Source organism: Galeopterus variegatus, unplaced genomic scaffold, assembly GCF_000696425.1.
Source record: "Galeopterus variegatus unplaced genomic scaffold, G_variegatus-3.0.2 Scaffold203, whole genome shotgun sequence".
Lineage (NCBI taxonomy): Eukaryota > Metazoa > Chordata > Mammalia > Dermoptera > Cynocephalidae > Galeopterus > Galeopterus variegatus.
Window position 1 is genome coordinate 579,098 of NW_007726314.1, and position 26,363 is coordinate 605,460.

General features: G+C 45.8%; 2 protein-coding genes across 5 annotated transcripts in view; both read right to left on the bottom strand.

Annotated features, from left to right (window-relative positions):
- Positions 1 to 15,307, bottom strand: part of QRICH1 (glutamine-rich 1) — a 46,551-nt gene extending 31,244 nt beyond the window's left edge. The window contains exons 1-3 of one of the 4 annotated variants that reach the window (XM_008565776.1): positions 15,160 to 15,307; positions 13,632 to 13,691; positions 3,317 to 3,646 (exon numbers count right to left, since the gene is read on the bottom strand). In XM_008565776.1, coding sequence (XP_008563998.1) covers positions 3,317 to 3,625 — 309 coding nt within the window. In that variant the 5' untranslated portion in view covers positions 3,626 to 3,646; positions 13,632 to 13,691; positions 15,160 to 15,307. Of the gene's footprint in view, positions 1 to 3,316; positions 3,647 to 13,631; positions 13,692 to 14,351; positions 14,522 to 15,159 lie in introns of those variants that run through there. The other 3 variants (XM_008565777.1, XM_008565778.1, XM_008565775.1) reach the window with 3 other exon arrangements.
- A 1,212-nt stretch (positions 15,308 to 16,519) lies between these two features.
- On the bottom strand, positions 16,520 to 24,045 carry QARS (glutaminyl-tRNA synthetase). The gene is made up of 24 exons (XM_008565779.1): positions 23,543 to 24,045; positions 23,254 to 23,401; positions 22,789 to 22,898; positions 22,573 to 22,648; positions 22,233 to 22,297; positions 21,622 to 21,675; positions 21,420 to 21,480; positions 20,855 to 20,926; positions 20,470 to 20,555; positions 20,206 to 20,292; positions 19,661 to 19,760; positions 19,481 to 19,559; positions 19,291 to 19,399; positions 19,063 to 19,193; positions 18,859 to 18,951; positions 18,608 to 18,745; positions 18,434 to 18,521; positions 18,202 to 18,345; positions 18,004 to 18,108; positions 17,712 to 17,804; positions 17,464 to 17,591; positions 17,303 to 17,369; positions 17,104 to 17,229; positions 16,520 to 16,664 (listed from the first exon to the last, which is right to left on the bottom strand). Exons 1-24 carry the CDS (start codon positions 23,657 to 23,659, stop codon positions 16,614 to 16,616), a joined length of 2,328 nt encoding a protein of 775 aa, XP_008564001.1. The 5' UTR covers positions 23,660 to 24,045; the 3' UTR covers positions 16,520 to 16,613.
- Between the last annotated feature and the right edge of the window lie 2,318 nt (positions 24,046 to 26,363).

Sequence of the window (26,363 nt, forward strand, 5' to 3'; positions counted from 1 at the left end):
ACCAGCCCAAATATCCAGCATCAGATGAGGGGATATGGAAAATGTGGTATATCTACACAATGGAATTCTACTCTGCTATAAAAAAGAATGAAATACTACCATTTGCAGCAACATGGATGGACTTAGAAAAAGTTATATTAAGTGAAATAAGTCAGGTACAGGAAGAGAAATACCATATGTTCTCACTTATTTGTGGAAGCTAAAAATAAATAAATACACAAACAAACTGGAGGGGAAGAAGACACAATCACAATTCCTTGAATTTAAGACAAGTGAACACAAGTGAACAGATATGATGTTGATGGGTGGGAGGGGGGAGAAGGAGGGGGAAGGGAGGAATCCGTAAAGGGACACGAAAATCAACTACATTGTATATTGATAAAATAAAAAAAAAAAAAATTACAAAAGTAGTTCATGTTTAATTAAAAAGATCAAGCTCTCTTCCTTAGCACCCCATTCTCCAGCACGATTATTGTTTTAGGTTTTATTATTACCATTCAAGGACCATTACATTCTATATATGCTAAAAACTAGGATGATACTAAACTGGTTTTGACACTCACTCTGTTAAACATCCTCACCTGTCAATTGCATAGATCTACCTCATTCTTCTGGCTGCATAGGACAATACACTACACTTGTACCATTATTTGCCATTTCTTTCACTGAAAAGAAAGGCTTGTTTCCAATGTCACTACTATAACAACGCAGCAATGAATATTCTTATATACATTTATATCTGTACATAAGTGCAAGGCCTAAAGTATATATACTTAACACTGAACAAATGTTGCCAAATTCACTTCCAATAAAGTTACACTTATTTATCCTCTCATAATCTTGCCCACCTAGGTGAAATCTTTAAAATATTTTCCCATCTAATAAATGAAATATGGTATTTCATTTTTAAAATTTACATTTCCATAATCACCAGTAGTATGAAGCATTTTTTGATATACTTATTAGCACCATCTGTATTTCTTCTTACGTGAACTATCTATTTTGTTTTTCTACTAAAATTTTCTAGTTCGTAGGAGTTTTTTGTGTATTAGAAATACTAGTTAACCAAGGTCAAATGTTCGGATCCCCATACCAGCCAGCTAGCAAACAAAATCAAAACGAAAAGAACAAAAAACGAAATGCTAGCTAAGAGCACAGGCTCGAGTCATAAAAACTTGAGTGCAAAAGCCTGCTTTCAGAATATGACTCAACCTCTGTGTCTCATTTATTATTTTTAGTTTCAAAAATTGTACTTTTAAACTAAGTACATATAGATATATAAAAGAGATCAAGAAACCAACACATATGTACGGTTATTTTGTAACTGCTAGGCCTATATTTGCGTCTGACGTCATTCAGAAAGAAAATATTTTTTCAGTCTTGTATAAAGTTGTACCTTTAGCCATATTTTAATTTATACTGTCTGCCTTATAATTTTGGTAGCTTTAGATTTATTAACATTGTCAACAAATTTTCATGTCGGTAACATTAGTAAAATCAATTTATGATCTTCATTTAAATTAAATCTACAAACTTATTTTTAATTTTAAATAGAGGGAAAAAAACTACTCTTACACTTACCATATACCACAAACCATATTTCATTAGCACGTGTATGGTAGAAATTTGTGGTAAGACTTTTAGGACTACTGAAATAAGGCAAAAAAGCCTCAAGCAAGAAATTTTTTTTTTAAGGAAGTTTCTTCTACCTATACTAATGACTTGCATTAGAGCTGATACTCTGTGTGGGGAAGGGAACCACACAAAAAGAGTAGCCTAATAAGTTGACCAAAATATAAATCCATAGGGAAAAAAGATATGATTCTTACTCAAAAATCACTGACAATTATTAGTGAATTATTATATCTCTAACTCGCTAACATTCCATGAGCTGTAAGTACACATATGCATATGTGTGTGTTTTAAAGTCCTTGATCAACTTCCTAACATTAGGTCTCAGACTGCCCAGGATATTCTTCTACTTTGTGTTTCCTCTACTTCTCAGCTTAGAGTACCCCAATTACGGCTCCATCTTCCCCCAAAGTTCTCTCCTACATGAATTTCTCTCCTACATGAATTTCTCTGTCACCTAATTCTGCCTGTTCACTCTCTTTTAGCAATTTCTCAGATTTAGTGATTTCTTGATATTTGTTTTTTTCCAGCACTGTTAGGAATTATTTTCTTACATGGGGTTTAGGAAAGATGATGATATTAATAAATGATCTCGATCAGTTATCTTGAACATAAAGTCTCAAAGAACACATCAAAACCAAATTCCCAACTTCTTTTTAATACTATGAAAGACGAAGTCCAAGTTGTAAATAACTGCAGAATAATTTTAGCCAATTGTCGGCCTTCTTTTATCAACCTTTTCTTCCCTACAAAGACTAGAATACACAATAGTGCATCCCTCCATGTGCCAGATGCTTTCTTTTCTATTATCTCGTTCAGTCTCACTAAATGGTATTATCCCTATTTGACAGATGAAGAAACTGGGGCTAAAAAGATTAAGATCATGTCAACACATAAGCAGTCAAATCAGATTTAAACCCAGGACTGCAGCTTCAGAGCCCATGTCCTTTCAATATACCTGCCTGCATTCCTGAGGGGCAAAGGGGCCACAGTCAAACCTTCTATCTCACCAGACATACCTTTCTACACTCCTGCCTCTCCATCGTGTTCCACTCCCTTTCCTGTCCTCTTGGTGTAAAAAATATCCAGAGAAAAATGAAACTCAACCATAATAGACAGTGACAAGAAAACAGCATTTGTAACTAGATGAGACTGTTCTTTCACACAAAGACCCTTAAAGAGCAGAACTTTTACCTTCTCAGCAAACATATTAGTTTTTCCTCTTTCAGTAAGATTATCAATCAGCACTATTTCCTGAGGCTTATAAATAGCAAACACAGACCTGGAAATCTACAGGTGATCTGACTTATGAAACCGCACAACTAAGTGATGATCACTAATGAGCCAAGACTATCCCTCCTATGTTCTGTCTCTGCTCAGATAGATACAGATTAAGGGGAAGCCACAGCCACCGCAGCTCTCACATCCAAAGACCTATAATTTCCATACTGTTCAACTCTCCAAAGCAAACAGTAAATATTTGTGGTCTTTCCAGTTTACAATGGTTGAAAATATTTTCAGTCCACATTAACTATGAAAGCCTAGTGTTAAATAAAAAGTTTCAAAGATTTCCCTGAGTGAAAATAACCTCTAACTCTGTATAGATGTGATGCTCCTACTAAACAAAACCCTGACAGTAAATAAAGTATATTAAATAGGCAGCAACTCAACATTTCCCTTTTACCTGAACCTGCTGTGGCTGCTGAACCTGAATCTGCTGTTCTTGCTGGGTTTGTGGCTGAACACTGGTGGTAACTGGACAGGCAAGTTCAAGCAAAGACCCAGCCACTTCGGTGCTGTCTGTGTAAATGCAATTCCCACCCTGTTGGTACACCATGGTAGTGGTGGCTGTCTGCTGGAACTCCTGAAGGGCTTCTGGCCCCTTAGAGGCCAGTGAGTCCAGAAATTCCTTCATCCTGTGTTGCGGGACAGACCGTGCCTTCACTCGGATGTACTCTTCAAAGGAGATGGTGTTCTCCAGAGAATTATTCATATTGCAGAGTCCTTAGAGTTCCTGGGGATAAAATAAATGAACAGAAGTCAAAATTATGTTATTGCTTTTATATCTTGAAATGTATAAAAGTAATCACCCTTGCATCAGAGTGGAATATTCGGGGCAGCTGTATACATCTGGAATCCAAAGTAATGTTTTATTAGACCACCTTATTTTTCAGTTAATAGTGCTTGAAAATTATTTCCATTAGCATTTCTTAAGTCAAACCATATCACACTGGGAAAAAAAAGCATGCTTAACAGTATTGAATGCAACAGGCTGAAGACACACTCCCCACCCCCCACCCCAGCATTAGGCCAATCCCACGTTCTCTGCAGAACCAAGCACTGGACAGTAAATGTCACATGCAAAACTGCTCTGTGACCATCACAAAAAGGACTACGAAGAAAGGAGGAGGAAGCTAGAAGGAGGGATTCCAACTGACATATTTTATTTCTACTGCCAAGTAGGTCCTGCAGGTATGCCACCTGACTGTGGCCAGACCCAAGAGACAGAGGACATGCTCTTCATCTCCTATGAGAAACACCAAAGATCCCATTCTGCCATCTCCCATGAGAAACACCAAAAATCCCATTTTGTCATGGTTTATTGGTTAAGAGCATGGACTCTGGAGCCAGAGTGCCTTAGTTCAAAGAACTCTACCTCTCCTTAGCTGTGTAACCTGGACAAGTCAGTTAGCCTTAGTTTTTTGTCTATAAAATGGGCATAAAATAGTACTTACCTCAGGGTTGATATGAGGATTAAATATATGTAAAGAACTTGGAAAAGTACCTGATACCTACACAGCACTATGTTAAGTGTTAACTAATATTATCAAAAAAATTGGGAGTAGGGAGTTAAATGGTGCCTTAAATAGCTAGATCACTACTAAAACCAATTCTTTTTTTTTTTTTTTTTTTTTAAAGATGACTGGAAAGGGGATCTTAACCCTTGACTTGGTGTTGTCAGCACCACGCTCTCCCAAGTGAGCTAACCGGCCATCCCTATATAGGGATCCGAACCCGTGGCCTTGGTGTTATCAGCACCACACTCTCCCAAGTGAGCCACGGGCAAGCCCTCAAAAACCAATTCTGGAAAAGTTTTTTATTGAGTATTTAGTTACCTTAAGAATTGACCTGCAGACGTGGACAGTAACTTTCAATTACTGGGGGACAACTGGGCAATCGATGGACTGCTGAATGGCATGTTACTGCCTTTGTATCAAACTCCCTTGATTAGCAGCACTCCCAGAACAAAAGTAGCAGCAGGATGAAAGAGTAACACAAACCAAGTGAATGTTTTTGCCAAAAAGGACTCTCAGTCAATCTCAAACGTCTGGAAAAGTGATTTGCTCCCTTGAGCCATCAGACTAGAGATACTAGTCTCTGTTTTACTGCCCAGATGCCCTGCCTTACGTTACAGATATGAGGTATGTGGGTAACCATTTCCTTTCTTCCACCTGGCTCTCAACTCCTGGCAGACAAGACTGGTCCTCTCGGAATAGCTCACACAGGGCAGGTGCTTTGTACATACCTGTTGCAACTTAGAATTCAATGTGAAAAAGGAAGAATTATGAATCCTTGTTCCTGTAACAACTCTAACTTACAACCATAAATTGTTACAACTAAAAATTGTACAACCTAGTAGAATACACTAGGGAAAAAGTGTATACTACTTCTAATAAATGATTTGTAAACACCTTGGGGAAAAAAACCTACTTATCTAGGGCAAGAGTGACACCAGAGAAAAAATAAGTTCTTTACTGCTATTAATTTACTGACACCAGCATTACATAGTATATAAATTATAACTGGGTACTTTCAAACAGAATAGATCCAGCAATGAATCTTTTATGACAATGCACATAATACATTGTGAATATATTTTGCCATAAATAAAGATATACCTTACCCTATCCGAAATCAGAATTCCCAGACCACTACCTTTAGGAGAACCTCCAATTCTCAGAAAACCCCAACTACAACAGAGTGCAGAGAACAGCTAGTGTAGGTCAGGGGGACACAAGGTGAAGCCATTACTGATGGCCTCTTGTCTTCTGAAACTTAACACTTTCCCACTTCTCTTCTGATCACTTCACTTTGTCCAGCTCTCCCTTTCTCTCTGCTGCAGAGGCTTTTAGTTTATCTCCTCTCAAAGTAGAAAATTAGGAGGTCTGATATGAGACTTCAAAATTAAGCTATCAGGGCCGGCCTGTGGCTCACTCGGGAGAGTGCGGTGCTGATAACACCAAGGGCCCGGGTTCGGATCCCATATAGGGATGGCCGGTTCGCTCACTGGCTGAGCGTGGTGCTGACAACACCAAGTCAAGGGTTAAGATCCCCTTACTGGTCATCTTTTAAAAAAAAAAAAAAATTAAGCTATCAATGATGTCCATCATACATGTAAGTAAGGAGAGCATCAACACCAGGTACACTGTCCTTCCATTACAGATTCAGAGTAGGCAATTCAGTGTGGTTGACCCACGGACACTTACTCACCACACTAGCACAGAATGTGTCATAGTTTCCTTTTGTTAACAGCATCACAGCTGGAATTTCTTTAAGAAGGCATCTCTTATAATAAAGACCCAATAATATTACAAAGTTTATAACATGCAACTCTAGTACCTAATCACATATACCCTTTGTTCAAAAAAGATTATATGGGCCGGGCCAGTGGCTCACTCGGGAGAGTGTGGTACTGATAGCGCTGAGGCCGCGGGTTCGGATCCGATATAGGGATGGCCGGTGTGCTCACTGGCTGAGCGTGGTGCAGACGACACCGAGCCAAGGGTTGCAATCCCCTTACTGGTTGGAAAAAAAAAAAAAAAAAAAAAGATTATATGATGGCACTTCAAAAAGTTCATGGAAGGCCAGTCTGTGGCTCACTTGGGAGAGTGTGGTGCTGATAACACCAAGGCCACAGGTTCGGATCCCTATATAGGGATGGCCAGTTAGCTCACTTGAGAGAGTACAGTGCTAACAACACCAAGTCAAGGGTTAAAATCCCCTTACTGGTCATCTTTAAAAAAAAAAAAAAAAAAGAGTTCATGGAAAGATTCCTATTTATCTTTAATTCTATTTTTCAATAAATTTTCTTAAGTACCCTGGTATGAGCAGCCATCAACAGGTCCTCTACCACGCTGGTACATATTTCAATTTTTCACCTCCATTATAAAAGAACAGTTCAGATCCCCGTCCTGGCCAGCCACAAAAAAAAAAAAAAAAAGAGTTCATGGAAAGATTCCTATTTATCTTTAATTCTATTTTTCAATAAATTTTCTTAAGTACCCTGGTATGAGCAGCCATCAACAGGTCCTCTACCACGCTGGTACATATTTCAATTTTTCACCTCCATTATAAAAGAACAGCAGAGGTCAATTGAAATTTACATTTCCTAAAATTTATTTTCTTCAACAATTAGTTGCATTCCCATAAAATACCAAGAGACTACTTGAATTTTCAAGATTGTCTGTGCTGGAATCATAGCTACTATTTCAAAGCAGTTTTTTTTAAAGTACAAGGAGACATGTGGCAAAAACTCTTTTTGCCTTAAATCTGGTATAATATGAGTAAATACCAATACAAAGAAACACTGAAAATTAAGTTTACAGAACTGAAAACGTTCGTACGAGTATTGCTTGGTACAGCCAGTCCCTAGGATCCCCCTAGTCACATTAGTTCCGTTCAGTCTTTCAAGTTTCAGAAATTCAGGAGGGGCAGTGTAAGCCTCATCTTAAGTCTGATATTAAGAGTGAAGGAGAATTTCATCAACTTTTTTTCCTAGAAACAAGCTTTATTCAGTAGAATTCCACCTAGTTCTTGGACGGTTTTTTTTGTGGTTTTCTGGGGTTTTTTGCAGGGGTGGGAGGGCAGGGATATAAAAGTGATATACCCATTTGTTTACAAAAAAAGTTTGAATAGTACAGGAAGGTATAAAATGAAAAGTAAAAACGGCTACGTACACTTTTACCTCTGGTTTTTTGTTGTTTTTTTTTTTTTAAAGATGACCAGTAAGGGGATCCCAACCCTTGACTTAGTGTTCCTTGACAACAGCCATTCCTATATAGGGATCTGAACCTGTGGCCTTGGTGTTATCAGCACCACACTCTCCCAAGTGAGCCACAGGCCGGCCCATACCTCTGGTTCTTGATCTACCAATTTTAAACATTTATCAGCTATGAAAAAGGTGAGTTTAGGGCATTTAAATCACACCCTCCTCTCATCAACCCTTGCCAATCACCTTTTTATATTTAGTTCTGTTATGATCACTTTCATACTTTTAATCATCTATTTGCAAACTCATTAATTTTAGAGTATCTCTGGACTTCCCACGATGTAAAATAGGAAATTAAAGTTCCATGCCCACTATTTTTGACAAACATTTAGCTGAGTATAGCTTCTGTTTAATCAATCTTTCATTTTTAAAAAATCTTTCTTCCTATACTTGTTTTTTAAATCCAATGTTCCAGCCTCTTCTGAGACCTTATTTTTTTTTAATTGTAACGTACTTGATTGTGCTTATCTGTGGGGTGGAGTTGAATATCATTACCTGTGTGCAATATGTGATGCTCAAATCAGGATAATTAGTAATATGTGAATAATTATAACATTCAACATTATACAATGTAATCGTTTTTCACGGCCCTTTACCAATTCTTCCCTTACTCCCACTTCCCAATCTTTCAGTTTTAGAATACAGTATTTCATACCAAATCAAACTTCAGAATATTCATTTGTAAATCAAGGTTCTGTGAGGGCTCAGAAAAGCAATACCCCAAAGTGAAGGTGTCAGAAGCAGCCTCAAACACAAACTTTTCCTCTGACCTTCTCCTGCCCTCAAGCCTCATTCTCCTGAGGCAAGCCACAGAAACTAGAATCCCTTTTCCCCAAGATGGGTCATAGAAACCAGAACCCCCTTTCTTCAAAGCCCCTACACTTCTAAATACCTTAAAACCACTCTACTGCCTCTTTCATCTCCAAACAAATCCTCCCTGTAATATTTCTAGAATAGTACCTTCAAAAAAAGTTAATACCAGAAACTCTAGTCCAAATATAAATTTGTTCCCTGAGCAAAAAGGGAAGTAAGTTGGATATCCAACTCTCAAAGAGAGATCTGCTATAAAGCATCAAAATTCATCCTTAAGCTTTCATAAAAAAAAAAAGCTTGAAGTAGGAAAAATTCTACAAAACTGCTAGAAAATGTTGATAAAGGTACATACACAGGTCTTCATATTTTCCATTCTTGTGAAAAAACATGAAATATTTACCTTTTTTTAAATGTTTTTATTGATTTTATTTAATGTTGCTTCACTCTTGTTAACCTATTTCACCTTTTTGTTAGTCACTAGCCATGTAGTATAAAACTCTCTGCAGTGCTCCAAGCTTAGAGCTAGCCATCTGTAGGTGGAGCTTCAAGCAGAAGCCACTGCTTCTTAAATGATGTTTTCTTTCAGTAAGCTCCCAGAGTTCTTCATTGACTATGTACAAGTCCACAGAATCATTTGAGAACCACTGAATCAAAGGTAGCTAAGAAATATTAACAAATAATGAATTCAATGGAGAACTTCAAAAAATATTTAATGGAAAAGATCAATTTGGTTTTTTTTGTCCTTTTTGTGACCTGTAAGGGATCGCAACCCTTGGCTTGGTGTCGCCCGCAACGCGCTCAGCCAGCGAGTGCACCGGCCATCCCTGTATAGGATCCGAACCCACTGCGGTAGCGCCGCTGTGCTCCCAGCGCCGCACTCTCCCGAGTGCGCCACGGGGTCGGCCCCGAAAAGATCAATTTGAAAGAGCATTTCAATCTGCCCATTTATACAGACTAAAACATAGAAGGCTTCAATTCTTGTTCTTTTAACCTACCCACCTGGCAGTATCCACCAAGCTGAAACATCCCAATAATGAAAGTTCACCAAGTTAGCATATGACCTGACACATAAGTGCTGCTTAAAAGAAAATAAAAAGCTTCAGAAATATATATAAAAGTCCTCCCTACCATAAGATCAGATCACCATTCATCTACAATTTTTTAGTTCTCAGTATATTTTATACAATTCTTTGATCCATTTAGAATTTATTTTGCATGGTGTGAGGTAAAAGTCTAATTTTATTTTATTTTTCAAAGACCAAACAACTTGTCTCTGTATCACTTAGAGAATTATTGAAATTCCTTTGCCCACCAACTTGAAAATCCACTGTTACCAAATCCATATAAATTAGGACTGCTTCTAAGCTTCACTGATTTTCCTATAAAGAGGTAGTTTTAAATAAGCATGTTAACATCTGCAAGATTCCTTGCCCCACCCCACACTCAAAGTTTTGGGTCATTTTTAATATTTAACGACATGGAAACACGTGTAAAAAAGGCAGCCAAGGCAACTGTATTTATATATATTGGGAAAAAAGTGTCAAAAAAGGCATCAGAATGCTAACGGCATCAGAATGCTAACAGCAATTATGCCTGGATGATGGAATCACAGAGGATTTAAGTGTCTTCCTGCTTAATACTCTCCTGTTTTTTCCACAAACTGTATTAAATTAAAAAGATAATTAGAAGGTCATCTTTTTCTGCACAGTGGTTATGCTGGAGTAACAGTAACTGACACAAACAATTCTCATTGATTCTAGTATGATTTTCCCACAAAACCTGAAACTCTTAAAGAAAAATAAAACAATCAAGTGCCAAAAACTTACATAATAATGAAGATTATTAACTTCTTCAAGATGCTGCTCACACAACACAAAGGCTGAGCCTTGGTAACAGATAAAGAGAAATGGAGAAACTTGATGAAACTACCCTCCATAACTCCAAAAAGACAAGATTTTTAATTAGCTCCAAAGACTTTGTGAGGAGCAATAAAGAAACTAATTAGAGGGCCGCCCCGGTGGCGCACTGCTACAGTGCGCTGCTTGGGAAGTGCAGCGGCGCTCCCGCCGAGGGTTCGGATCCCACATACAGACCGGCCGCTCACTGGCTGAGCGAGGTGCGGGGGCAACACCGAGGGTTGCGATTCCGTTGCCGGTCCTGGTCCGGTACGGGCGCGACACTGAGGGTTGCGATCCGTTGCCGGTCACAAAAAAAGAGACAAAAAGGAAAAAAAATATATATATATATATGAAGCTGTAGGGATACATTAATGGTCCCTATTTTGGGGAGTCAGATGAGATTAATAATGGAAAAAGAGAAAAATACTCTGGTGCTCATGGGGAATAGGGGGTTGGCAAATAATCATCTCCTTCTAAATACTTCAAGTATAACTGCTTTACAAAACAATAAAGAAAAACCAGATTTTCACTGGTTTTCCCAGATTAATCACTAACATCTCCCCTGTACTTCCTACTACTGGAATTTAGCACAGTGCCTGACACAGAGCAATCTCTCAACACATACATGAGTTGTTATTTTTATTATTTTACCACTAGAACACAAGATGGTACCACGGACAAAGGTTACTCCAAAACAACCATCTATTACATTTCCAAAGGTCTGTTTGCTAATTTCTTTCTTTTTTCCTTTAGGTACTAAAGGAAAATCTAAGTACTGTACTTACTGGAATCACCCCTTCTTAGGTCTCTTATCTCTGACACCTCTTCCAGGCTTGCCATACAGCTCTGCAGAGTGGGTCTTGAATATGAGATGGACTAAGACAAAACAGTCTGAGCTACCTCAGAGCCCTGCTTCTTCCTTGGGCCTTGATCCCCTCTCAAGGTTCACATCTATTCTAGCAATGGCTTCTCATAGCTTAGTAAGTCTGATCTGAAGAACACATTTACATGCAGAAAAAAAACAAAACATTGAAATTTCCATTTCAAGGAGTTACAGTCATATTTGTCCTGATCAACATAAGGAGTCATTTCAAAGAAGCAGAGTGGAAGACATATTTCTATTCTTAAAGCTACTAGGCTGGTTAGTTAATTGGTTGGAGCATGGTATGGATAACACCAAGGTCAAGTGTTCAGATCTCCTTATCTGCCAGCCACCCCCCGCCTGCCCCGCCCCAAAAGCTACTAATCACTAGAGAGTTTGTAATAGAAACTATTCCATTGGGTAGGGCCAGCCCATGGCTCACTTGGGAGAGTATGATGCTGGTAACACCAAGGCCACAGGTTCGGATCTCTATATAAGGATGGCCGGTTAGCTCACTTGGGAGAGCGTGGTGCTAATAACACCAAGTCAAGAGTTAAGAGCCCCTTACCAGTCATCTTTTAAAAAAAGGAAAAAAAAGAAACTACCCCACTGGGCCATTCATCTGTTCCTATGCCTTTACAGGAGTCCCTGTAAAGGAGTTTCATCATATTTCTATTTTTAGACAACACACACTTTCAACCAGAAACTTAAAATTCATATTCTTATCAAATATTGATGGGCTGTAAATTGGCACAACCACTTGCATTAACTAGTGAAGCTGAAAATATTCAGTCCACAAAACTCAGCAATTCTACTCCTAAGTGTGTACGAGGGTACTTATACAAGAATATCCATAGCAGCAGTGTTAATAACCAAAAACTGAAAGCAACCTAGATATCCACCACTAGTGGAATGAATATGTAAATTATGGTATATTCGTACAAACAGAGTACTACATAGAAATGGGAATGAACCACAGTTGCACACATGGCCAAATTTCAGAAACATAACATTAAAAGAAGACAAAATAATACAGTATGATTCCATTTATATAAAATTCAAAAGCAAGCAAAACTATGTTGTTGAGGGATATAAAAGTGTTAAACATAAAAAGAAAAACAATGTGATTATCACAGAAGTGAAAACAGCAGTTGTCTCCAGGGGTTGAAAAGCTGGGACCAGGAAGGGACCCATAAAGCATTCAGGGGTGCTGGCATTGTTCTATTTCTTGAAAAAGTAGTAGTTACACCGAGGTTCACTTCATAATTTTTTATTAAATTGTATACAGATCAACTGAATTTATAGATAAATATTTCATAAATTTAAGAAAAGAAAAAAAAAATCAGCTTTCTGACACAGCCCAGAACTCTTACAGTTCTGCCCTGGCTTAAAAAGTGAGACAAAAGAACCACTCCTTTAAGCAAAGAAATTACCATTTCTTCAAGCAGCCACTTCAGTTTAATAACAGAAATCACAATCTAACATGACAATTGGGGGGGAGGGAACAAAACAAAGCATTTAAGAGAAAGCCTGAAGAGGACTTAAAACATCTGGAACAAAATGAAGGGCAACAGAAAAGAACCCATATTCGTGTAACACCTCATTCTGAGGCTAACTCAAAAATAAAAGGCCCTCACAGATGAAGGATGGCCCTGCAAAAAGCAGATGAGCAAGAAGCATAGCACATCAAGAACAAACTACAAATGATTAAATTAAAAGAAAGCACGCAAGCTTAAAGGAAGACATCCCTGATTCTGAAGCTAGCATAAAGGAGGACAGTCACACCCAGGGCCCCTGATTTATTGGTTACTTTTTTGGAACACTTCAAATTTATACGAAAATTCAACCATTATTTGATCTTTTGTTTGAAATGACAACGTCAGCTGGAAAGGAGATGTGGAACTGCAGAAGTTCACAGAGAGGTAACACATAATTCATAACAGAGGACTAGAAGTAGGACACCTACTGTGTAAATCTTAGTTCATGAGCTTATGGAAATATTACTTACACCAATTTAAAAGGAAGATCTCACACTTAGTAGCTAAAAACAAAGCCAATCCAGAACAAGCAGGACTAAGAGGTATATTAAAATTATAAGTGTATCCTAGATAAACTTGACTGCTTTTCTTTGAACCATTTAGGTCCTTAGAAAAGCTGATGCCTGGCCATGCTAAAACCTGCACGTTTCTTAACTTAAAGAAAAACTGTCCAAGCAGCAAACTGTGGCTGGAATTCAAAGATGCATATCTTCAATTTTCCAGCACCTAGCAGTTTCTGGCAGACAGCATCCCGAATGATTGAGAGGATTTGTAATGTTTCAATATCACCAGAACAAACTGTGCACACATACTTCCAGCATATGAACATTTTAACTCACCAGTCACCATGTTGCATGTATTTCTGCTGCTTGTCCTGAGTTCTTAAGACTTCTAACATTCTGAAGAAGATAGAACAAAGAAGTTCCTTCCATCTTCAGCCTCTTTAAGTTTTAACTTTATTATTAAAAAATACAGTATATTAAAAAGAACTAACCCATCATCACATTTGATTGCTAATTTTAATTCCCCTTAAGCTTCCTTTTCCTTAAACTTAATAAAGCAAGACTGTAAAACATAAAGTAGCAGATATTTTGTCTTAGAAAAAAGAGGTGCATATTTCTGTAGGACAAACCTAGAACTCCCTTGGCACCAGAACACAGTGCTGGAGTGGAAAAAAAGCTAAAAAGAATTGAAATCCCAAATAAAATGTGACTTTTATAGTGATACACAGATAGTTTTGGGGAAAATTTGGAATAATAATAATAAAAAGGCAAAGCATTGATTTTCAGGTTGTTCAATTTTGTTCTAAGCAACTTTTTCACTGAGGCAACAACGGGCCCTTAGTCTAACAGACTAAAGTCCCTCCCACCCACGCAGAAGAAAATGCTGCATTTAGGGATTTAAAACGGCACTTTAAAGCTTGGAGAGTTTCACATCGTTCACATAAGATCCCCTTCTGGAGTGAACAGAGGTGCCTTTTATTAGCTGCCCTTATGGAAGAATTAGTTTCTAATAAAAGGAAAGTAGGTACTACTGAAGGGCCTTCTAATGTTAATAACCTTCTCCCCTAGGCACAAAGCAACAGCACAAGATGAGGAAACCCGAAGGGGGGCTCGCTGCCCTCTCAGGCCAACAGGACTCAGTTTCCGAAGCAGGGCAGCACCCTCCCCAAGAAGCCACCCCGTACGTGGGCCTCGGGTAACATCATTCTTCAAGAAGAGCGGGAATCTCGCCCTCCCCGCGGAGGTGTGGAGCTGCAAGACAGATAGCAAAGCCGGTTGTTTTCTCCCCAGGCCTAGGCCACGAACGCCCAGGGACGTCACCAGAGCAGGAAGGACCCAACCAACAACCTTCCCCTCGCTGAGGCGCCCGCCGGCTCGCCTGCCGCCTCTCGGCTCAGCGGGGGTGTCCTGCGCGCTCTCCAGGCGGCATCGCCACCCAACAGCTGGGCGCGCGCCCCAGAACTGGGGGGGGTCGCGGGCCGGCACGCGCCCCAGAATACCGCTCTTGCCCAGCGGCCAAAGCTTCGAGAGCCGATATCCGGACCGGGAACGCGCACGTCGGCGGCCACGCGCACTGGAAGAGTCGTACAGCGCGCGCGCCCCCGCGCGTAAAAACAGGCTGGGCCGCGCGCCCACGGCAGCGCGCGCTCGCGCGCCGCGCCCACCCGAATACCCGGTCCGCCCCTCCCCCACCCACGGGGCGGGGGCGCGGGACTCCAGGGACGTTCTCGGCTCCGGAATCGCCCCGAAGTCTTCGGGGCCCACCGGCAGAGAACCGTCCGCCCCCGCCCGCCGTTGTGTGAGGTGGGCCCGCTGTCCCAGGCCCGCAGCCTTGCCGCATCCTCGCCCCCACCGGAGCCCTCACCCGGCGACGTCACCGCCGCCTCCGCTAGACCCGCCGGCCCCGCCGCACAGTCCGGGGCCCCGGTTCTGCCGTCGCTGCTCCCAGACCGACAGGATTTTCTCCTCACAGCTCCCTGAGCGCCATCTTACATTCAACCCGCACAGCCAATAGGTGCCGAATGCCCTTCTCGCGAGAATTGGAGCACCGGATCCCGCGAGAGCTGGTACTGCCTCCCAGCCAGACTTAAAGGGAACGCTTCAGTCGGGGAGGGAGGCCGCGCCTCCGGCTGCTGGCACCGAGAAAGGAGCGCAGGGTGTGGGGCGGGTCGCCCCGCCCACCGACGCCCCTTCATGAGGGGCGGAGCCAGGGCTGGGGCTCGGCCTAGCAGTGGGTCCTGGGCAGGCTGGGGCTCTAAACTCGCTCTGTGGACCCACCTTCCGGCAGTCTGCCTGAGCCTCCTTTGGTCGCGAAGCCCCACGCGGGGCGGAGCCGGGCCCTGCTCGGCCTCTCGCTTAAGGTGGCCCCCACAACCCCTGACCTGGTCCCGGCGTCCCCAGCCGTGCCTCACCTGAGAAGTCCCTGGGTCACCCATCTCCTGGAGAACCTAACCTCTGGGACCTCCACCATCTGCTGCCATCTGAGTTCGGCCTTCCGCCGTCAGGTCCACCTTAAAGCGGGCCTCGGGTAGCCTGGTGTTTGTATACAGGGAAAATGTGGAAGGCATTAAAGCTGCAGGCACATGCAGGCCTCAACAGCAGCCCATACTTCCCGAGAGCGACCAGCCTGCCATAGACCCTTATTGTTTCCAGGCCTTTGCACTTATTCCCCTTGTCCGGGCAAATTCTCCCTAGTCCTTTGGGACTCCCTTCAGAAGTCACTTTCTGAGAGTCCTCTTTTCTAAGGGACATTTTGGGTCAGAAACCCCTTCCAGCCTTGCACAAGCCCCAGGGAGTCCTCTCCCACATAGTGCTTGGCCACCCAGGTCTCCCCTCCCTTAGGTGGTGAACTTGGAAAGCCACTGCAGCATATATGCCTCATCTCACTGTGCCTGGCACATAGTAGGCACTGAATAATTGTTTGCTAAACGATCACACTGGGAGCCAGGCTTTTCTTCATCTTTAAGCAGGTAGACACAAACCCTCTAAATCCCTCTGCCCCAGAAACAGCATCCTAGGGTCCTCCATTCCCTCAGACCAGGTACAGAGTATATTAATCCCGCCCAAGCCCCTCCCCTTGAGCACCAGTGGTTTCAACTGTCCGCTCTATTCTGGGGAAACTCATTCTCACAAACAAAATGTGCTCAAGGCACATTTCCACACACAAACAGCATGTCTCCAGGGCCCTCAGATGCTAGAAGGACAGATAACACATAGACTGCAGAGAGGATTTAGCTGTTCTTTATTAACATGGAGTTTGGGGTGGTGAGGGCACCCCCAACCTCCAGGAGGATGAGGTAGGTTCACAGTGCTTCCAGCTCACACCTTTCTCGGGTCCTCCTTCAGTGTGACAGTTCGGTTGAAGACAAGCTGGAGGGCAGAGGGAGAAGAATGACCACCAATCTGGAACCAGGCCAGGAGGCCTGGGTAAGTTGCACCATAGACACCTCCCCATAACTCCCTCCTTGGTCCCTCAGAGAAGGACCAAGGGTAAGGAGACTTAGGTTCTCAATAACTTTGTGACTTTGGGTAAGGGACTGGATGGCTCTGGTCCTCAGTTTCATAAGGAATATAACAACCCCTATGCCTACCTCCTACTGAGGAGTAAGGAAGGCAGATTCTATACAAAATTTTGTGTATGGACCTAACCTCTAAGCCAGTTTCCTCATGAATAGAATATAAATGCCATCCCCACCCCCTACCTCAGGTGGTGATGAATAACTAAGGGAATACAGCCAGAGTGCTTGGTGCAGTGAATGGCAGCCACCGTTACTGCTGTGGAAAGGGGCAGGTGGGTAAAGTCAAGCACCTGTCCCTGGCAGCTGTCTGGATCCACAGAGAAGTACCCAAGGCGCTCAAACTGGAACTTATCGAAAGGCTTTGCCAGGGCCACAGAGCAGTCCACTAACGCTGCCTCCACCACTTGTAATGACACCTGCAAAAGGGGACTCAGGCAGCCATCCAGCCAGGAAGGCCCACCACCCTCACCCCACACCCCATGAGCCTACCGGGTTCAGGTCACTTAAGAATCCACCAGGCACCTCAGTGGGATCTTCAGGATTCTTGTGCTGGAATCTATAGGCAGAGTGAAAGTCAGACCCCCAGCTGGGCAGCCACAGCAGGCAATGCCCATCTTGTACCTGCTCCCACCCCAGCTCTGTTCACTCACAGTCGCTCATAGAGGCGAATCTCACATATCAAAGGCTGTGACACCCAGTGAATAAAAGCCTTGGGCTTTTCTCCAGCATCTGCCTGTCTGCAGGTCACCTCCAGGCCCTCCACACAGCCACTGGGGCCCTGAAAGTGGGGGAAGGGGGTGCTGCAATGAGACTTGGGAACAACCACCAGGACTGCAGGCTAGACTTTAATCCTGGCCCCAGCAGGCAATGCAGTATGAAGAATGCAGCTGGCTCTCACCTTGACAACATGCTGCAGCTCAATGACATAGCCTGTATGCCTCAGGCCCACAGGCTGGCCCCAAGCCAGGCGCTTATAGCCTGGCTCTGGCTCCTAGAGGTAGGAAGTGGGGTGGACACAAGGGGCTGCAAAGGTTAGGCAAGTATGAGAGGCTTCTCCCCCACCCCCATGTCTGGCAGGGGTTGGTTCATCAGAAGGAAAATGTACATGAACTGACAGAAGGGATGAGGAGATAAAAGGACCCCAGGACCATACTCAGCAGCAAACAGGACCCTCTACCCCCATCATTCACCTCCTTGAAGTCAGTCCTCTCAATGAAGACAACGGGTGCAAAGGGAACCTGATGGAAGCCCTTGGTCTCATCAGCTGGGAAGTTGGGGACCTGGATGTCCAAGGACTACAGCAGGAGACAGGTATCTGAGTCATGCCAGGACTCATACTCAGGCCCAGGTGTACATACACACACACAAACACTCTGAGGCCGGCCCACCTTGGCAGCAGGAAAGTTGGTGATGATGACCCGCAGTGACTCCAGCACAGCCATGGCCCGTGGGGCAGTGTCATTCAGCACATCACGCACACAGGCTTCTAGAAGATGTGGCTCCATCGTGGTCTGTGCCACTGTCACCCCCACCTGGCAGAAAAGTTACCATCAGTTACAGCCACAAGCACAAACTGCTGCTCTCAGCCCCCATCTGCCCATGCAACCCACTGGGCTTTACCCGGGCACAAAAGTTGTTGATGGCCTCAGGTGGGAAGCCCCGCCGTCGTAGGGCTGTGAGTGTGAAGAGCCGTGGATCATCCCAGTCCCTGTGGATAAGCATGTGGTGAGAAGGCCTTTGGCAGCACATGCCACTAGTACCACCAACTTTTGATGAGCCAACAGCCACACTTACCGCACAGCACCAGCTGCTACAAGCTGGAGGATCTTCCTCTTAGAGACAACGGCATAGTGCAGGTTGAGGCGGCCATACTCCCACTGCACAGGGCAATAGACATCCAGTGCGTTGCACAGCCAAAAGTAAGAAGAGCGTCTGGGGTGGGAGAGTAGGGTTAGGATGGCCACCTCTGGGACAAAGGAGAGACCACAGGAAGGGCTGCTGGAATCCCACTGGCCCTACCCACCCCATGGGCCCAGCTTCCTCACCGTGCCTGGAATTCCTTGGTGCAGAGTGAGTGGGTGATGTGCTCGATGGAATCACAGAGGCAGTGTGTGTAGTCGTAGGTGGGGTAGATACACCTGTGGGGCATAGGCAGTGGGCCCCACCATCCAGCCCAACTCTGTCCTACCCATCTAAGGCCCACTGCCCTGCTCCACAGCCCTGCCAACCCACCATATGCCCACACCCACCAGCTGTCCTCCGTGCGGTGGTGAGGTGTATACTTGATTCGATAGGCCACAGGATCCATCTTGCCATCCTCCATCACTAGCTTCATCCGCAGCGTGGCCTCACCCTCTGAAAACTTACCCTTGCGCATTGCCTAGGGGGAGCAAGGGCTCAGCCTACCTCTAAGCACAGAGGCATCTCATCCTCAGCATCTTGGCCCACTCAAACCTAGCTGAGCCTCCACACCCCACCTCAAAAAGCAGCAGCGATTCCTTCACAGGACGGTCCCTCCAGGGCGAGGGCAGAGAGTTGTGGCCTTTGAGCTCCTCCCCTCGCTGGTGGCACACATAAGCCTGACCCCTGTGGGGAAGGGATGTGAGTGCACAGCATGGCCGTGACCTGGTCAGCCTGCTTGGCTCTATGTCATGGCCCTGGCCTCACCTGCGGATAAGCTCCACAGCCCAGGCATACAGCTGGTCGAAATAATCAGAGGCATATGTCACCTTGTAAGGTGTGTAACCTGGGGCCAAATGAGACATAGTATGAGCAGCCAGCCAGAAACATTTGATGGCAGGCCATCCACTGACCACCAGCCCTGCCCAGGCCTTGCCCAGTCCATACCCAGCCAGGTCACCATGTCAGAGATGGCAGTGAAGAATTTTGCTTCCTCCTTCTCAGGGTTGGTGTCATCAAAGCGCAGAAAACAGATACCATTGTTGGCCTAGGAGAGTTGCAGGTTCTGTGAGCTCCCACATCATCCGTCAGACCCCATAGTCCAGCTCATCAAACTAGGACATTCTCAGAGCTTTCTCGTGTCAGAATTAAAAATGCTTTCAAGAATTCCTCTCATCTTCCTATATCTAAATGTTCCAGATAAGGTTACCTCTTACACCAACTTGGGACAGAGCATAGCCTCTTTCTATGCCAAGGGCCTGTACTGGCAATTTCCCCAAATTTGAACTTACTGACTCACCTCAAAGTTTTTCTCCAATGAACCCAATGGATTCCTAGCTATCTGTCACACATGTGGTTCCCCTCATGGCCTCTGCCCATCTAGGCACATTATCAGGAGCAGAAGGCATGGCAGGAGGGACGCCTTTTTGGTATCCAGTCATGGGAGCAACAAGTGGTCATATTGCTTGTCAGGTTCATAGACACATGCTCACCTTAGCATAGCCAAAGTTGAAATTGATGGCTTTGGCATGTCCAATGTGCAGGATTCCATTTGGTTCTGGTGGGAACCGGGTACGTACCTGCGATGAGGAGGATGAGAGAAGAGGAATGAGGTCAGAGCTCAAACTACCCTGAAGAAACGATGTCCCTTCCTAGGGAGGCCATGGGGATGGGTGATATAGGGCAATATGGAGGCAGCCCAGGCACCTAGGCAGGTGTTTGATGGCACTAATTTGCCTGGCCACATTACCACACACCTGCCCCCCAGTGATGTCCAGGTGCTGCTTCAGTAGATCCATGGTGTGTGGAGTGATCACGTAGCCTGGAGTCTTGTAGTTCTCACCTGCCGGGACCAGAACCAGCCTGAGGACCATGCTGCAGCCCAAGGCTCCTGGCCCCAGGGGCCTGGCTGCAGGAGTCACTGCCAAGATTTAGCCCTCCCTAGGTTTTTATTATTTTTTTTTTTTGTCTTTTTTTGAGACCAGCCGCACCACGCTCAGCCAGTGAGCGCTGTGAGTGCACTGGTCATCCCTATATAGGATCTGAACCCGCGGTGGGAGCACTGCTGCGCTCCCAGCGCCACACTCTCCCAAGTGCACCACGGGCTCGGCCCTCTCCCCAGGTTTTAACATGCATGCTCACCGGGCTTGTGGAACTTAAGGGCCTCCCCTCGGAGCTGCTCCATCAGAGACAGGGTCTGGCCAGCAGCCTCACCTGCAGAGAAGAAACCAAGGAAAACTTGTCCTCTAAATATAGCTACCATATCCAGCTCAGGGAGGTACCTGTTGCTACTATCCATATCCTGCAACCAGAACAGATATAGAGCCAGACTTCTTTTGTTTGTTTTGTTTTGTTTTTTATTGGAACATAGTTGATTGTACATATCTGTGGGGTACAGCACTGAATATCAATACCTGTGTGCAATATGTGATGTTCAAATCAGTATAATTAGTATATTCATCACTATACAATGCAATCAATTTTCATGGCCTTTACCAATTCCTCCCTTTCCCCTGAGCCAGACATCTGAGGCCTCTCAGGCCAGTCTCGAGGCAAAGGGAACAAAGGAAACACCAGGAATCCCAGTCTTGAGGCAGAAGGGTGCTGAGTAAGCCAAGGGCCTGAGGAACCTGGGCTGTAAGGACCCTTCAGAAAAAATGCTCACAAGTCAGGGAGCTGAATGTGACAGGAGCCTCAAGTGTCTCACCATTCTCCACCACATCCTTTGCTGTCCTCCTATCTGTTTCTTCCAGCCGAGCCTTTGCCACCTGAGAGAAATCCCAAAATAGCATCAGAACCTCTCCCAGGCAGGGTCTAGGGATCACTGGGGTCAGACACTCCCTTTCCCGGCCTGAAGTCTCACCTTACCCGACTTGCCCCCAGGGACCCAGGTTCATGCCCAACCCTACCTTGGGCTTCTTCTCCAGATCAGCCTCCATCTTGGGACCCAGAAGGTGGAGGACCTTAGCAGAGACCGGAATCAGGCAGGGACAGAAGTGTCCTCTTTCAAGGGGCACCTGACAGACCCCACCCAGCCACCTAAGGGCTTCCTGGCCTATCTACTGGCACTAGATGGAAGAACCTACCTAGCCCATCCCACCTCTTCTCATGTGGTTCTACTGGCCTCAAATGTTCTCTCCTTCCTGAGAGTCCATACTGGGCCCAGGTAACAAGGACTGCTGTTTACAGAGAGAAACCGTGGGCCCAGCATCAAAATAAGCAATCTAACTCAGCTATCACCCTCTTCTGATTCTATACCAGCACTCTCAGATGAGGTCACTTCACCCCTATTTATGGGATGAGGAAGCTGACATTTAGAGTAAAGTGACTCACGCCAAATTAGGCACAGCCCAGAGGCCCAAGTCTTTCACTACCCAGTCAGGTGCTGCCCCTTCCACACTGGGCTATACTATCCACCACCAGAATAGGGATAGGTCTTTTCCCACTTTTATCCTTCAGTGGATTCCAGCCTTTGTCCATGCCAGGGTCTTTGCCAGCTTCAGCTCAGGGAGGTACCTACCTGCATGTCCACTTCATGCTTGATCATTTTGCCATCTGCCCACTTGAGCACAGCCCGAGCCTCTCCTAGAAGAATCATGGGCACAAGGAGCTGAAGGAAGGCAAAAGAGGGCACTCCCCACCTTTTTTCCCAAGGAAAGATCCTGGCTGGTCACAGGAACCTGTGCCTGCACCCAGCCAGACCTCTTTTAAGGTGATCCTCACACCGGCCAGCCGCCAAAAACAAAGAAAAAGAAAAAAATGTGATCCTGCTCCTTCCCCCACTTCCCTCTCATTCATGCCCAGAAGAGAAAGCATGACCAGAGAGAACAATGTAGTTTGCTGCCCCAGGCCCTGCTCACCCATCAGTAGTCCCATGTTGAAATGGTAACGCTCCACCAGGAGCTGGGGCCGATGCCTACTTATGGTGGCCTCCACCTGCAGAAAGCCAAACCATGTCTTCAGAGACATTCTAGGAATCCATACCTCCACCCTGGGTCTTTCTGGGTAGAGAAGCTAAGCCACTCCTTTCCAGAGCCAGGACTAGGGAGGCAGCCCATGCATGGGGAAATACTCACAGCCTCCTCAATCTGCTCTGGGGTCACCATGACACCCACACCACATTCCTGTTCAAAGTCCACGGTGTCGATGGGGTCCAGGGGGTGACTGTGCACATATTCAAGGGCAGCTGAGAAAGGAGAGCCAATGAGTATGTGGCATCTCAGCTCCAATAGGTGGGTAGACAGGACCCTAACTGCATGAAACCTCAAGTGCAGTTTGGCCTACCAAGGTGTTATCCTGGCACCACCCTAGTGAGGTCCTGAGGCCACAAAGAAGAAGCATGTGTTCTGAGGAAGGTTCTTCCTCAGACCTAGACAGTGCCCGTGTCAGTCTCACGAGAGGCCGCCCCCTCAATGCTTTAGTGCCTGTGCCGATTTAGGTATCTAGAAAGAAACTGGGAGACTTGGCAAAAAGGACAGTTAGGGGTGTTGGCTAAAGAGAGAGTCCGGAGGCGGAACTGGCAGAACAGGAAGGGGTCTCACCGCTCAGCTGGGGCTCAGTGTGGATCTTCTTACTGGCTACGTAGTTCACGAGGAAAGAGAGACGCCGGGTATCCCTGAGTCGGGAAGCCAAGCTATATAGCAGGGTCCCGGTAGCCTTGTCGATAGTGGAGCCCAGAGTCTGCTGCGCCTGGGTTCAGAGAGATCAGGAGAGAAGACCGACGCCCAGTGAGACAGGCTGGAGCGTGACAAGCCATCGGGATAGGGACCTGGCCTCGCGCTGCGTTGGGACACAGTCGGCAGCCCGGGCCAGGGGCAGAGGGACTCGCACCTGGGTCGCAGCCTTGCGCAGCTGCGCGCTCAGAGCCGTGTTCTTGAGCGTCTCCCGGGCCTTGTGCTCGCTCAGGCCGAGGCCGGTGAAGAGCGACAGGGAGTCTGCAGTCGCCATCGGAGGGCCACCGGAAACCAAAAGAAACTTTGGGCTCAATCAGCACGTCGGCATTCGCCCACTGACCAATAGGAGAGCGAAGTCTCCGGGAAGAGCCAATGGTGAGAGCCTTGGCGGGAGGGGGCGGGGCTGTCAAGGGTCGACGACGCCATTTAAGGGACAGAGGGTAGACCAGCCAAGGTTTTCCGGCGCTTTACTTCCGTCTCCGTGGTCCCGGCCTCATGAAGGGGTGGGGAGCAGCGGGACTTTAGGAGGAATTTGCTGCGGACCTGCAGGGAAGGTGTTCGTCGCCGAGGCAGGTGCGTGGACATGGCCTTTTGCTCTTCGACTTTTCTTTGTCACCCTGGGAATTCCATCCCAATACTGTTCTTGGGAGCAAATGTGAGTCCTGTCGCATTTTTTACGTCACCGCTTTGGAGTTGTCATGGAAACGGTCGAGCTAAATGAAGCTGAGATATCCCTGATGAAAACTCCAGCGCAGAGAATGTGCGGAAGGGTCGATCGAGGGGCCCCATAAGTCCGGCACTTTTTAGGTGCCTACCCAGACACACCCGGTCAAAAGAGGGAAGGGAATGGGAATGGTCTGGGCCAGGAGGGACCTCGCAGTTCAGTGATGATTTGGCTTTAAATCTCGTGCCACACTTACTCCCCTTGCCAAAACATGCAAAAATCACGAAAACCACAAATTATATATTGAAATCGCTCTGCAGGCCTTTGAGAAGCTATTTTATTGAGATTGGGTCAGATGGTCCTACATCTGGATCCCATATGATGACCACGTACTAGGTTCTGCCCAGGGCTACATGCTGCATCGGTATCCAGGTCCAATTCTGTGTCTTGGGGCTTGGCCCTATGGCCCCAGCCTGATGCCCAGCCCTGGAGTGCACTGTGCAAGGAAGGCCAGGTGCGGGAGTTGAGCAGGGGATGCAGCACAGTGGTGCTGTGGACAGGCACCGAGAAGCAGAGCTGTGCCAAATTTGCAGCTGCAGATGCCCAGCCCACTTCAAAGGTGCCCATGATGAGCAGAGCCATGCAAAGTGACTGTTTCCTTGGTACTTGATGCTGCCATTCATTGCTGCCATTTGTTGCATAACCACCATCATGAAGTCCTGCAGGTCTGGTGATGGCCCCCTTACTAGGGTCAGGCCTGTATTCCCTTCCCTGGTTCCCTTATGTTACCCTGTGGACCCTGTGGCTTCATGTCCCAGGATGAAGCAGTAGTTTTACCAGCACCACCAAGAATGCCACAAGTGGTAGTGACAGATACCTGTGGATGTCCAGCCAGTCTTCTGGAGCCCTGTGACTTGTACAGAGCAGAAGCGTGAAGTTGTAAGGACCCAGCATGGGGGTTAGCCTGCCTGCCTGAGCCCCTGCCACTTTTTCCAGGAAAATCAAAAGAAAGTTGACCAAGGAAAAAAGCCAGGCAGCAGCCAGCAAGGCCCACCTATGGCATGAGAGGTAGGGTTCAGCGGTTAGGCCCATGGACAGACCCCTGTTGCACAGTCTGACAGCAGAAGCAGTAGAGGCTGCAGAAGGGTACAGGATGGCAGGCTGAGGAGCAGCAGGGCTTCAATCAAAGGTGGAAAAAGGCCCTTGATCAGTGTATCCAGCACATGCAGGCCAATGATGGCCAGCCTCTCGGGCACTTGGGGCTGCACAAAGTAAAATCCCAGCACAACAACCCTGTTGCAGTACACAGAGGCTCTCCAGCAGTATCACAACTGCCAGCACCAGCACACAGGTCAGCAATTCCACCATTTCTGCAGGGTCCCACACCCAGCTCTCCAGGCCCCTCCCCATAGCCAGCAACCCCACATTGCCTTTGTGTTGTTGTCCCCACCAAAAAATAAGCCAACATTGGTCATGGGGCTAGCTTCTTCCAGGAGCTCCCTCTGCTCACTACCATTCCTAACTCCAACTGAGGCTGAGGGCTACTAGCAGGGTCTACATGGTAAGCTTCATGTAAGACTGCCCGCATACACTTGGGGATAGGGATGGATCTAGAGGACTACCACAATCCTGCTCCATATCTGCCTCTGTCTTACTTCCACTCTGGCTTCTCTACACACCTGCCTCATGAGTGTGTATGCTCCCCATCTCCTTCCAGCTAGAGATGCCCACCCGATCCTGAAGCAATTGGAGAGAAGAGGGTGCACTATCCACAAAGGGAGGCAAGATTTCTTACAAGACTTGCCCTTGCTATGTGTGTGTACACAGTTGCAGAGGCTCTGAGGCTGGGACCCACTGTGGCTAAATAGCCTGGGGCAGATGTCAAGAGCTGAGATCTCAGGAATTCTGGGTTTTTTTAATTTTGGTTTGGTTTTTGGTTTTGGTTTTTAGGTCTCAGGGACTCTTAAGGGAAGAAATAGCCTGGCAGGGCCCAACACCCTCCATCCAATAGGAAGTCAGGATTAGCTCTGGTCTTCTCCGCCTGTCCTCTTTTCAGAGCAGGATCTCCACTGTTTTTCTCCTGCTGTGTTCTCCCCTCAGGGATGCAGATGGTGTTCAAACTATAGCAAAGGAAGACCTGAGAGTAGGAAAGGAGGAGGCGAATCCCCCAGCACCTCCTCTGTCCTCCACCAAGTCCTCCCTGACCTACTGTCTGTCAGCCTCAGGCTGTTCGAGTGCCTGCACCTTTTATGCCATGCTATCAGCTCCAGAGCCTCACAGAGTACTCCTCTACCCCTTCAGTGTATTGAGATCT

Excerpts from the sequence above, each read along its gene's own strand:
- QARS (XM_008565779.1), bottom strand. The coding sequence starts at position 23,659 with ATGGCGACTGCAGACTCCCTGTCGCTCTTCACCGGCCTCGGCCTGAGC. Across the intron at positions 22,649-22,788 it reads CAGAGCAGATTGAGGAGGCT|GTGGAGGCCACCATAAGTAG; the intron begins GTGAGTATTTCC and ends GGCTTTCTGCAG. Across the intron at positions 18,746-18,858 it reads ACCAAGGAATTCCAGGCACG|ACGCTCTTCTTACTTTTGGC; the intron begins GTGAGGAAGCTG and ends CTCCCACCCCAG.